The 13,325-nt window shown below is 34.0% G+C and overlaps 1 protein-coding gene across 1 annotated transcript in view; it reads left to right on the top strand.

The window, feature by feature from the left end:
- LOC129807978 (uncharacterized) overlaps positions 1-13,325 on the top strand; it is a 101,950-nt gene that overhangs the window by 61,264 nt on the left and 27,361 nt on the right. The window contains exon 3 of the mRNA XM_055857612.1: positions 2,313-2,591. Within this exon, the coding sequence (XP_055713587.1) occupies positions 2,544-2,591 (48 nt within the window). The 5' untranslated portion in view covers positions 2,313-2,543. The remainder of the gene's footprint in view (positions 1-2,312; positions 2,592-13,325) is intronic.

Below are 13,325 nucleotides of genomic sequence, written 5' to 3' on the forward strand. Positions count from 1 at the left end.
AGAAAGAATTTAAATGCTGCTGTTTAAATTTTAATCTCTCTGTCAAAATTTATTTCAGACATTCACATAATTCTGTTTTCTGAGACTCACATGTATATAGTTCGTGAATCTCTTCAAAAATAATATTAAATGTGTATAGTGATGTTCATGAAGATTTATCTTTTTAAAAAAGTTATTCATTATTACGCAAAAACGCGAAAAAATATAAATTTCTACAAAAAATTGCAAGCTGTAATATTTGTATTACGCTTTATTGAAATAACGCTTTTTATGGCTTCTACACACTACAGAAAAATATGTCCATATTTGACGGTTTTTCCTACACAAGCATAGGGAATTGGCTTCAATATGGACATTAATTTCTCTAGTGTTCTTAGTGTGTAAAGGCCATAGGGTAAGTGTACCAAATTTCGGCCAGCTTGCAATTCCGACCACTTTTTTTATTCCTCGAATTTTCATGAGTTTTTAGTTTTTGCATATGCTCTTGTGCAAAAAAATAAAAAAAAAGATGTTGTTTCGACGAACGAGATGATGTGAAAAATACATTAGAAGAAGAATTCCGGAAGCGCAAGGAACTATGAGAAAGAAGGAGGACGAAATAGGCTGCCAAAGCTATGTTTACAATCTTAGACATTTTAAAATGTATTACGAATTCTTTTAGGAAAAATAAAGTCTGTCTACAAGGTATCCAAGAAACACTTCTTAAGAAGAAGTAACAAAAAATTCAACTTGTATTTAAAATATTACATTTCAAAATTGAAACTTTTGCGCTTGCATGCAATTATGCCGAAATTTGGCACACTTACCCTAAGTGTAACAGCGAATATATAAACGAATAAAAACGAATTTATATTTTTATAAAACTTTACATATTAACATGCACGTTTAGCAAAAATCGTGGTCTTACGGAGTTATCACACTAGAAAATTTCACATTAAAGTTAAAGTGAAAAGTTGCTCTTTAAAAATTTTAGAACCACTCGAAATCGCTGATTTAGTCAAGACATATTGCTAGAATTGCTCAATGTCATGATGGCACACGGGTTGTCAGATGAGTGTTTTTGTTTTTGAAGCATTTCAGTCGTTTGAGCGAAAATGTGAGATTTTAGTGAAGAAGAGGAAGTTTTCCTTCTGTACGCTACTTTTATGTCGTGCAAAAGGACAATTTATGAGCAAATTTTGCATATAAATTTGCTCAATTCTCATTAATTTGCTCATTAATTATCAACCTTATTTATGCTATTTTAAGCAATTTTTGTGACTCGAGTCCACTTTTTTATCACTAAATGAATCGATTTCTAAAATCTCTTGACGAAAATTGCATATTAGGACAGATATCAGAAACAATAAATGTGAATCACATTAAAATTTTAATGTGAAATTCTCTATAGTGTGATACCACGGTTACACAAAATTATGATAAAAAAAGATGAAATTAATACGAAAAAAATTCTGTACAGTTCTTATTTATACGAAAACTGTCGTAGAATTCTCAAGGCACTATAGCTTTTACAGAAAAAAATCGAAAAATATGAAAGCTTGTGTAAAGATATCCTTTGACTTGGTTCTCCCTCAAGAACATCTTTGCTTGATTAATTAGTCTTAATGCATACTCGTAATGATAGTCAAATATTTGTTTATTGATATTGCACTCATTAAATTATAACATAGCCTGATTTAATGCGCAATGTCCTGAATTATGTGTGATGACTTCTAGTATGGATCATGGCTTTCCCATGAGGAGTGCCCCTAGGGACTCGGGCAAAGCTCTAGTCATTAAATTAATGTTCTGTTTCATTGGTGAAAGTGTGGGTGGTGTTAGGGAATTCTGGCACGTTCCACCCCCTGTAAATCTATCGAGCGATAGCATTCCAACCAGAATCGCGGACAGTCAATTTAGGTCCAATATCGCGACCACAGAACTGTAAATAATAGCAAATTTATGGTGTTACGTCCAGACACTTTTAGCTCCGGAATTTTTCGTGTGTACCGTCATTCCCAATTCAATAAGCGTCCCTCCAACATCACCCCCCATCGCGACTTGCATACAAATTCAATACTTTTTCCACCTTGTACACAGCAGTTTCAGGTGCCTTCTCTGATAAACATCTCCGTATCACTCCATTCCCGCCAAAAGACATTACTTAATAACTTGATTATTTGCCACATGAATGAATCTCATTACTTCAGAAGAGCCATTGCCTTCAACTCAATGATGTTAAAGGAACTTGATGTTTTGTGTATAAAAGTTTTAAAGTTGTAAATTTTCTTCCGCTCAAACTTATGCAGTTCTTGCTTTTTCCTTTTTTCTAGAACAATTCGGAATCGCAGCGTGAGCGGATTATACTCTGCAGGGAATCTTCGAAAGTGGCAGCGATTCATTGAAATTTATACATCCGGGAACACATTACAGAGCCACTCATTCACACAAAACTCCTCCCGGAGAACTTGGCAGCAGGACAATGCGGCAGTGTCTGTAGAGACAGAACACTATTGTTGAGAGGATTTCAGGAATAGGAATATTGTGTTTTAATCTACTGCCACATGATGGAGACGGAGGAGGTGATAAAACTTGTCGATGGAATTTACAAGGTATGTTCAATCATTTCTGACTTATAGTTTTAGCATCCATATTCTAAAGAAGAAACAGGAATTCTATCAATTCCATGATACAACCAATACTTCCCTTTTTAATGTCTTTGCACTCTCCTGTAAAAGTTTTATTACATGTAATATCCACTTTATTGTCTTGTTAAATTGGAAAAAAAAACTTTTAAAGAGAAAGGGAACATATTCGCAACTTTACTGTAGAAGAGATTGAAGATCAAACCGAAGTGGCATGTTTATAGTAGCTATGATTTGAGTACCTTATAAAGGGAATTCTTAGTTCTGAAATTTCAAATTTGGGAGTAATAGCTCTGGCACTACAATAACTAAGTACAACAACTATTGGTCTGTAAATATGTTTTTTGATATTTCAGAAAGAATAAATGGTACCTAGGGGTAGTCATCTCGCACACTTTCTACAAGCAATATAGTCAAGTGTGCTAATCCGGGCGCTTCGCTATCTGGATCGTTTATGACTAATCCACTTAAAATAATATTTTTATTTTTATTTCCGTAATATAGTCACTACAGTAATATAATATAACTATTCAAGTTTGAGAAAAAGCAAAAATAATATTTTTATCCATTAAATAAGTAAGTGTAATCGACTCATTTCAATCTTGTGCCAGCTGGGTTCTTCACAGCTGGTTGATTGAAAACATTTATTGTTTTTCCTTGTGAAAAAAAGTATTTTAAATCCCAAGGCTTAATTAAAAGTGAATTAGCGAAAAAGCGACCCAGTTAGTGCATGCTGACTTATTTCAGTATTATTATTATTTTATAAATTTTCTTTAATATTTTTGATAATTTTTTTTATATTATGTTTCTGAATGAAACAGTGAATAATTCTATGGATTTAGAAGACGTAATAAAGAATTTCATCAGTCCAAAAAACAAGCGTTTAAGTAGCACTCTTCGGAAAACGATCCAGTTACCCCACCTTACTATATCGAAAACATGTTTACAAAACAATAGTTATTGTGCATTGATTATTAGGGTATAGGCTTGTGTTTGTAAACTTGAAAAATTTCTTTTATTATGAAGTTATGCTAATTTGGTTTAATTTACGCAAAAGTATATGAAAACCTTAAAGTTGATTTTTTGGAAACTATGAGATATAGAAGTCTCACACTTTACATATGTTTTGAGGGTTTTGAACCTCCTTATAGGCTTGAGATGTACAAAATATATGGGCAGCTTGCCAAACAAAACTATTTTTGCAATAATCGAGATCTACAAATTCATTCATAGCTTCCAACCATTTTTTTCTAAAATCAGATAACGGGCTTATAAGTTTACCTGCAAGGAAAAGCAAGGAAAATATTAAGCAAGGGGGTGACATTAGCTCTGAAAAATGCGACCGGTTTTAGTGTAATTTTTTCCCTGTTTTCGTACACATTTCACTAGATATCTCCAAAACTACGTAGGTTGCTAATCTGTAGTTTTCGGTCATTAAGTTGTCCATTTAGTATTAAGTTGGCTTTTATTTCGTATTTTATATTTTTTGCTAATTCATTCTACACTGACAGAAAACAATTAATAAACCTAAAAGTTTTTTCGGCGCGCTAGAAACATATGGGAAACATAGGAAATGTCATGCCCCTGATATTAAGAGACAATTTCCAGGCATTTCTAGATCTTGAATACGCTTCAGTTACTTTCCTCACTGTTTTAGGTTGACAGAAGTAAAGAAAAAACAATGAAGTTCTTGCACTTTTTTGTAGTCTTCTTTTACTCTTTGTCTGTCTGAAACAGTGAAGAAATCTCAAAATTCTAATTTAGAAAAGACTTCAAATTACAAACGATTCCAAAACTTTAAATTATATAATCAGATTTTCGGAATCCTTCTTTAAGAGTACACAAGCTGTGTTTTCAATGGATAGGCACAACCATTCAGGTTTATAACAATCTTTCTTCTTTTTTTACGGCCAAGGTCCTATTACATGTTCAATATTGATGAGGTGATTTAAACTTTTATCACTTTTATCAGAAAAAGTTACACATAGCTCTATTCGTAGAGGATTCTACTAACCGTGTACAAAAGATTCTGGTTAATATTTAAATGTTGACACTCCCTTTTGAAGATTTGCCCTTTGTAAGCTATGAAAGAAAATCCATCAATTCCTGTCTTTACTTAGCATTTAGAAAACATACACTCAGCAGAAAAGTTTTGTGTATGAGTTAATTTTCCGCGGCGACACATTCTGTGCCACTTGGCTGAGAGACTCGAAAATAACGTGGAGTAATAGCAGGGTGTGTAAGAAAATTGTGGGTGAGATGGTTTCTGCAAATATGTGCACAATAAATATTTCTTGCAGCATCGAGGGAGAATTTACTGAGGGAGTTTTGCTGCAATGGAATTCCATACGGCGAAGTGTGCACAAATATTTTTCGTGCAGAAAATTGAAATGCAGTTTCCGTAAACAGGATGGGGCCCTACCATGGAATTCATACTGAGGGAAATATAGATTGTCCCTTGTAGGACATTGAAACCGAATGAGCCACATAGCAATGCCAGAGAGCATCCGGATGTAGAAGGTGTTCATTGGAAAAGTGAGGAAAAGTGTTTGTGAAAATGTAATTTCCACCTCGTTCCACCTGAAAGTTCTGTGGAGCATGTGATTGGGAAAAGTGTGTAAGGGTATACATGGTGTCATTTTCATCCTTCCGGCACTTTGCCAATGTCGATGACACTGGAAAAGGATGCTCTCTGCGCCATAAAATTTAATTGGATACTTGGTAGATGGATTAATAAATCAATGCAATTACCCTCATTTTACCACATTCCCCCCACACCCACGATCATGGTCATAAATTTCCACTTCAGCTGAAACCATCATCAGGGAATCACATGTCTCTCAATCATCTGGGTTTTTTTTGCCCAAAAAAAAAAAGACTTCACGCTCTTTTCCATGCATGGCAATGATTGCTTGCCAAGGATCATGAGGAATACACGATGGTTTCTTCATGTGGACACCACGCATTAACTTCTCACGCAAATCAAGTAAAATGTTTCTGTTGACTTCCCTTGGGTGTGCTCCTGGACACTGCTGGGCAAAACATGTCCGTTGAAATGAAAATTGATGGTTATTCTGACTTGAGGGAAAAAGCAACGAAAAGCCATTTGGCCAAAAGGTCATATCTTTCGCTGGAATCATCAAGATTGCGTGAAATTTAAATGGGCAAAATTTCATGAAAATACCAACAATTCTTATGAAGATTTCATACGTAAGCTAAATAATTGGAAAATTTATAAACTAATTGGAAGCTTTGCTATTATTATGCATTTCAAATTTGCATTTGATTGTTCAAATCATTGAGAAATTCGTAACCGATTTTATTCAAATTGTCCAAATTTGAAAAGCTAATTTTAAGACTTAGATTCCGTAATTCGAAACAATAAAATTATATTCACATTCAGTAAAAACTTCACTTAAGATTGCTGTTTAATAATTTTATTGCCTGAAATCAGCAATATATAATCCTTAATTTTTTTTTCAATAGCTGAACTTATGGTCTAAAAAGCGGTGTATCGAGATATTACTCAAAACAAAATTAATATAAAGGGGCAAGTGAGGCACTTTTGGAATAAGGCTTTTTTCTCCTAATTATAGAATAGGACTAGACGCTACCATGAAATAACTGAGCTCCACAAACCAATTGCGAAGCTAAATTACATTATAATAAAGGATCAGTTCCATTTAAAAATAGAAGAAAAAGCCCTATTTCAAAGGAGCTCCTCTTACCCCTAGGAATCTAATGCATTAAATCCTCTCTCGACTAATCTTCAGGTCTATACGAGTTTTTAAGCAGAACAGCTAAACAACTTTATGCACCCAACAAATTTTTGCAATACTAATATTCCGAGTATTATGTTGAACTCACGAATTGTAAGATTCTGCGAAATGTTTTTTCACTTAACCACCCCTTTAATCAAATTTACAGAATATCCAATTTTTTGTTCACTTAGGGTAAGTGTGCCAAATTCCGGCCAGCTTGCAATTTCGGCCACCTTTTTTGTTCCTAGAATGTCCGAGAATTTTTAGTTTTTACATACTCTAGAGGTTATACAATGCAAAAGAATAACAAAAAATGTAGCTTCGACAAACGAGATGACGTGAAAAAGATATTGGAAGAATTCCCGAAGGGCAAGGAACTATGAGAATGATGCTGGCCGAAATAGGGCACAAAGCTATGTCTACAATTTTATTAATTTTAAAATATATTAAGAATGATTTTAGAGTAAATAAAGACGATAAACGGTTTACAAGGTTCCAAGCAACACTCTTTAAGAAGAAAAAATAAAAAAAATCAATTTGTATTTAAAATATTCCATTTCAAACTTGAGACTTTGACGCTTGCATGCAACTATGCCGAAATTTGGCACATTTACCCTATTCACCATCATCTTTTCATTGTACCGCTAAAGAATTCCCAAGAGGTTATTATAAAACAAATTAACACAGAAGCGAAAACTTCCGTGAAACTTAAAATCTCACGAAAAGACTCGGATGGTGGGCCAAATATGCGTGAGGAAATCCACTGCACAACCTTGACATTTTTTCCCCAGTTCTTCGGGAGTGTAAAGTGCTTTTTTTTTGTTTCACCACTAATGAAATCATGTTACAGGAACAACAGATTTTTTGTTGGTCAGCACAAAACCACAAACAATTGCCAAATAAGATATTAAAGCAGAGATTACAAAAGTCAGCAATTGGTGTGGTGCACAAAATCTCTTGTGGACTGTCAGGGACATGGAGAAAGAGCTTAGAAATGGAAAATAAATTACGATTATCCAATAGTGAAGAATACGAAAGCCTGAAATATCACATAATCCATTAGCTTAGTCAATGGGATCTTCTTCCCAATTGAATTGCTCTGGTGAAATAGCTAACATAAATAGCAACGTTCAAAAATTAATGGAATTAGCAAGGTGGCAAACGGCATAGATATCTTTCTATTTGCTTCTCCTTAATTGAATTTGCAACAAGAGATGTTTTGCGTGAGAAAATGAGGAAATCTTTCAATTAATTTCCTTCTTCTTCACTTCTATTTGAAGCTTTTTTTCCTCTACTCTTTTCTAATCCTCCATGGATTTAGTGTCACTTCTTACTTTGAAATTTATGATACACTTTCGTGTATTTAAGTGATTTTCTTAGAAAAGACTTTAGCGAAAGCACTCTGCTAGAAATTATAGATAGTCCTTTAGAAACAAAAAAAACATGCTCTTAAGAAAAGCTTTTTTTTTATAAACCTCTTCAAAAGTAAAGAAATGATGGGAAATAAATTTTCTTAATAAAACGTGTAGTAAGGATGGCATTAGTAGATAAACTTTTGATACAGCTTTATATTCTTTCCAATTTTCCAATCTTATTGTATCATTCTAATAAATTCATAGTATTTAGACGGCTTAGAACAGCGTCGAATAGAAGCATCCAAAATTGAAATGCTCTATGTTAATATATTCCTACAATAGTGCATAAGGACCATTTCTTAAGAACTCTCCCTCAGGGACAATTGTATAAGAATAAAGAGATTTATTTTATTTGAAGGGTTCTTCTTGAAGACAAATTCTTTTATTTCACGAGCACTCAACTCTCGCCCTCATCCTACAAGTAAAATAAGTCATTCGAAGAACCATTCTTGATGTCGCAAAATGCAGAATTAATGGTTGCATTGAAGATTTTCGTCGTCTGCGCGTCTCATAGCAATAATTCACCCTTCTGCTGAGCACATTTTCCAACCCTAAAGCATGACTTTTCAATGAATTATCGAGTGGATTTCTGTCTCATGTGCAATACGTGTGTAAATCAAAAGACTCCCCATATTTTGCCAGAGTTCTCAATTGTGTCAAAATGGGGAGAAATCTGTGGCTGAAGAATAAATCCTGGCTACCATAACATTCGACCCTGACGCTTGATGGTGTTTTTGTTGTAAAATTGCTCATTTAAAATTGATGGAGCGTTTTGGATTAGTTAGTTATGCATTCTCAGCTCATACACAAATTCAGCCTGGTCGTGCTTTTTCAAATGGGTGAATCCCAAGTGTAATGGATAGCACATTCAGTTAGTCCCTTTTCACCCCAAAAAAAACCACCCCTTGGCTCATCCTCTATAGCCTTCCCTCTTCCATTCGTGACTGACTGTGAATGAGCGAGGAGAGACTGGAAAAATCTACTAAACATAATGGGGTTTTTGCCTCCAGCATTGTGAGTGCGAATACCATTCGGATGAGAAGTTCGATTGAATGAATTCAGTGATTGGCACAGAGATTAAACCCCAAATGAAAGACTTTTCTCTCCCTTCAATCCCAGCTGACGGGATGATGCTTTTCATAGTAAATTTATACCTAGCCCCAGACTTGCTCTTTTCTTTTCTGTTGTTTCTCCGACTCCCCCAAAAAACGCACACTACGCAAAGTGTTTTCACCCAGAACGACTCACACTAATTAATTATACCATTTCCGTGAAGGAGGGAGGTTGATGTTAAGAAAAACGACATCGAAATAAGTGTCTCATGTGTATTTAACCTGACATTGTTTTCTCTAATGCTCACCTCTTTCGCAAATGGATTGCTAATCGCCTTAGTGCAGATGGCTGAGCACATTTCACTCACACAAAAGTTAAATATGTCTTTCACGTCGTCACGGATCCACTCAAAATTCCAACTAAATTATTGTATTATCTCATGGGGAGGTGCATATTGACATGGTGACATGCTAATTTGCCAAATAAACCAAATAAATTGTATTTAAAGCTCATTTGCAATTGATGAGTCAAAATGCTAGAATGGGGAAATATAAGGTTGCCATTAAATTTGCATTTATCAGGTGAAATATTTTAATATAATCATGAAATGGGGTAATATCAAGTGAAATGATGTCACGTGCATAGTTTATGTTGGAATTGTTCCAAATAACACAAATAACCCGGAGGAATAATTCTTGTTGCTGAAAATAGTATATTCTGAGGTAACAATTTCATGAAATTTTAAATTTAAATCAGAGTTTTCTTTAATAGCATTATCGAGCTATTAAAGTTTTAAATTGTAGGAAAAAATTAAAGAGCAGTTTCAAAATATCAAGGTTCCCTTTCTGTTATTTTTCTAATTGAAATTTCTAATTTAATCATAATACTATTTTTAAGACATTTGTTAATTGTCTAAAAAAAATTCCAAATTGCAAAAAGAAGCCCTATAGTTGTAAAACCGAAATGTTTCTAGCGTGCCGAAAAAACTTTTGAGTTTATTAGCTGTTTTCTGTCATTGTAGAGTGAATTAGCAAATAATACTGATACAAAATAAAAGCCAATTTAATAACGAAAAGACAACCGAAAACCCCAAATTGGCAGCCTACATAGTTTTGGAGATATCTCGTGAAATATGTACGAAAACAGGAAAAAATTTACACTGAAACTGGTCGCATTTTTCAGAGCTAATGTCACCCCCCTGATTGTACCGACGTTTGCTGGAGGCAAAGGGAAATTTTCTGTGTCTTGGGGAATTGTTCTACACATTATCCTCCAAAGAATTTCATCCCTGTCAGGATTTTGAACATTCGGGATTGTTGGCTTTCGGGATTTTTATTTTCGGAATCTTGGCTACCACCGTTTAGAAACACTCTTTTTAAAATAATACGAAAACGGAAGGAATTCGGGTCATTGGCATTTTTGTTTCAAAACAAATCGTATATTTGAAGGAAAATTAAGAATTAATAAGTTTCTAACATATGCATTCTTCAGTTTAATCATCGTCACTGGATCCCAGAATTCTCATTATATACAGAACAAAGATTTTACTCAAATGTAGAACCTTTTTCATACATAAGAGGAAATATGTATTATATGTTTATCTAAAAGATCAGGTCATCAGTTTCTGGAATTACACAAAGGGCGATTGATAGGGGAGAAAATAATATTTGAGGAAATTAGTAATACTAGTACAAGAAATATTAAATTAAAGGGGTGGCTCATCAATGACACGACACCGAAATCTGAAATCATTTAGCCTTTAGACCAGTAATACAGATAACATGGTAAAATGCAAAAAAAACGGGTAAATTTCTTTTCAAATGTTCAACTTAATAAAGCTTTATCACAAAAATAAAAAGAAATAAGGAAGCGATCAGCACTTTCGTATATTTCTAAAAATATTTAAAATAAATGTTTTTAAACTCTTTAAAATAAACTTTACAAATTGTAATATAGAATGTTCTGGGCTGGATTTTGACAGTCGACTGGGTTAACAATTGTAGAATTAATTTTACATGTAGGGGGAGGTGGGGTACCTTCGAATTGGGACAATTTGAGACTGGACTTTTCTCTCTTTTTTTGAATGAAACTGAGTCTTATTATAATGTAATTTAGCTCACAGACCAACAATGAAGCTAAATTGTATGATAATAAGGCTCCACTGGTAAAAATAAAAGGGTCAAATTGACCCTTTTCGAAAGGATGGATCGTATTTGACCCTTTGAAAGGTTTACTTTTGTATCTCTTGAAATTTAGTATGCACATTTATCACGAATAATCATGTTTTATTGTAAACTTATTACTGATATCATATTTCTCTCATCTGAGCGAACACCAAAGATCACTTTTTCATTGTTTTTTTATTCGTTTATTCCGGAATTAAATATGTCAAAACCGTGACCCTTTCGAAGGGTACCTGGTGACCCTTTCAAAGAGTCAAATATGATCCATCCTTTGGAAAAGGGTCAATTTGACCCTTTTATTTTTACCAGTGTCAGTTCCTTTTAAAAACTGAAGAAAAAAGCTTAATTTCGAAGGTATCCCAACCCAATTCAAATGTGCGTCACTAATGATTGCAATAATTGCATCTGAAATTTCCTGCCAAACAAAAAACTTCCCAATGTTTCCAAAAAATATCCAACTCTTACAAGGGATTAAGGTTAATTTTATCTGCAAAGGAAACACCTCTTACACTCAGTGGATATAGCAAATGTCAGGGTTATATTGGTAGAAGTTGAAATAGCAGCAAAGGGATGTTTAAACCCCTTGCCGTGAATTTTGGGAGGCGTCATCATGTGAAATGGAGCTTCATGTGTGATTCCTTGTACTTTACGATGGCATTTACACAGAGCCCCTGCGTTTCAGGCAAAAGAAGTTCACCACTGAACCGTGAAATTCACACAATATTGAACTCAAGGGGGTTACGGGGATCATCCCAGGAGGCAAGGGTCAACAGAAAAAAAATGGTTTTTGGAGAGGGTAAAAACCCCATAAAATGTTAGAGGAACCAGATACACATGTCCTCTTTGGACTATATGCAGAGTGGCAAAGTGACTAAATTATCTTAAAGTGATTGCAAATAAATCAATCAGTGGGTATTTCTACTTCCTTGATAAATGTTCATGTTGAATGTGCAAAAATCATACGGAAGACACCTAAATTTCTCACAATATCGGCTTTTTGCATGCTTGGAAGAGATTATGGAGAAACACCTGAAGAGCTTCACGTTCATCGAGGCAGAAATCGGAGCTACAAGAAGCCTCCCAAGTACTTTCAATACATATTGCATTGTTGCACTAAAGTTTGCCACAGGCTGGATTTGCATGGGAAGATACATTTGAATTTTACAACAATAGGGAAGATATAGAGTCGTCTTCCAGATGGGAGGTATAAGTGCAAAAAAAATATTGTCTTATGCAACATCACGACTCAAGTCTAATGAGGAATCGATAATTAATTTTGCAAATTGCATCTCAGTATTGCAAAAGACAAATTCCATTCGGTAACTTCAAGCATATTATTCCATCGTGGACATTGTGTGGTTTTATTGACGAATCCATCCACTTTTGTGTATATAAATGCTCATTGGAAAAGTTCAAGAGTGGAACATGAAGAAATTCAAGAATGACAAATTATTTTTTTCAAGAGACCCATTGAAATTGGCTACAAAAAAGTCTCTTTGCCATCTTTTTTTGGTGATGGCTCTTTTCATGAAGGAAAAAAAAACCTATTTGTTTGTTCTTGGGCTCGAAATTGATAAATTACCAGATGTTTGATTTCATAATTAATTATGAAATGATCGCCAAAAGTACCACACCTCAATCACTAAGCTCATCGTTTTTATATTATTTTGTACATTTTATTGGCAAGAAATTGAGATTGTGATAGAGGGTGTCTCATTTATTTAGAAGTATATTTTGAAACTTAATATTAAAAAAAAACAGTTAGAACAGTGGCTTTTCCAACAATAAAACCCTTTCAGTATAAGATTAAACTAATTCAATTTGAATTGCAAAATTAGAAAAATATTTTCTTTTCGAAAATATGCTAAATAAGGCACCCTTTACACCAATTCCTCTCCACAAAAGTGGACAGTTAAACTCATTAATCATACAAAATTTCTCAGGCAATATACAGCATCTTTTTGGAATTTGTATTGCAACATTCCTTGTATTGCCAAAATTTGAATATACATTTTTTTGCCAATAAAATTAATCACTGAAAACGGATGAGATAATTGGCTTTGAACATTTAGTAATAATTATACGACAATGAGACACGAGGTGTTCAGTCTAAAGTCTATAATTCAACTGACTCATCAATACATCTATAAGCCTCTTCACAATCCATAACTATGGCAGAGCCATCTATGCTACATCTCCCTTGTTAACAAAATAAGCTCTTTCTTCTTCCTCCTCCTATGCAAAAAAAAATCAAAATCGAATACAATTCAAAAAAATCTATAAGTTGAA

This window comes from Phlebotomus papatasi, chromosome 1 (assembly GCF_024763615.1).
Source record: "Phlebotomus papatasi isolate M1 chromosome 1, Ppap_2.1, whole genome shotgun sequence".
Classification (NCBI taxonomy): domain Eukaryota; kingdom Metazoa; phylum Arthropoda; class Insecta; order Diptera; family Psychodidae; genus Phlebotomus; species Phlebotomus papatasi.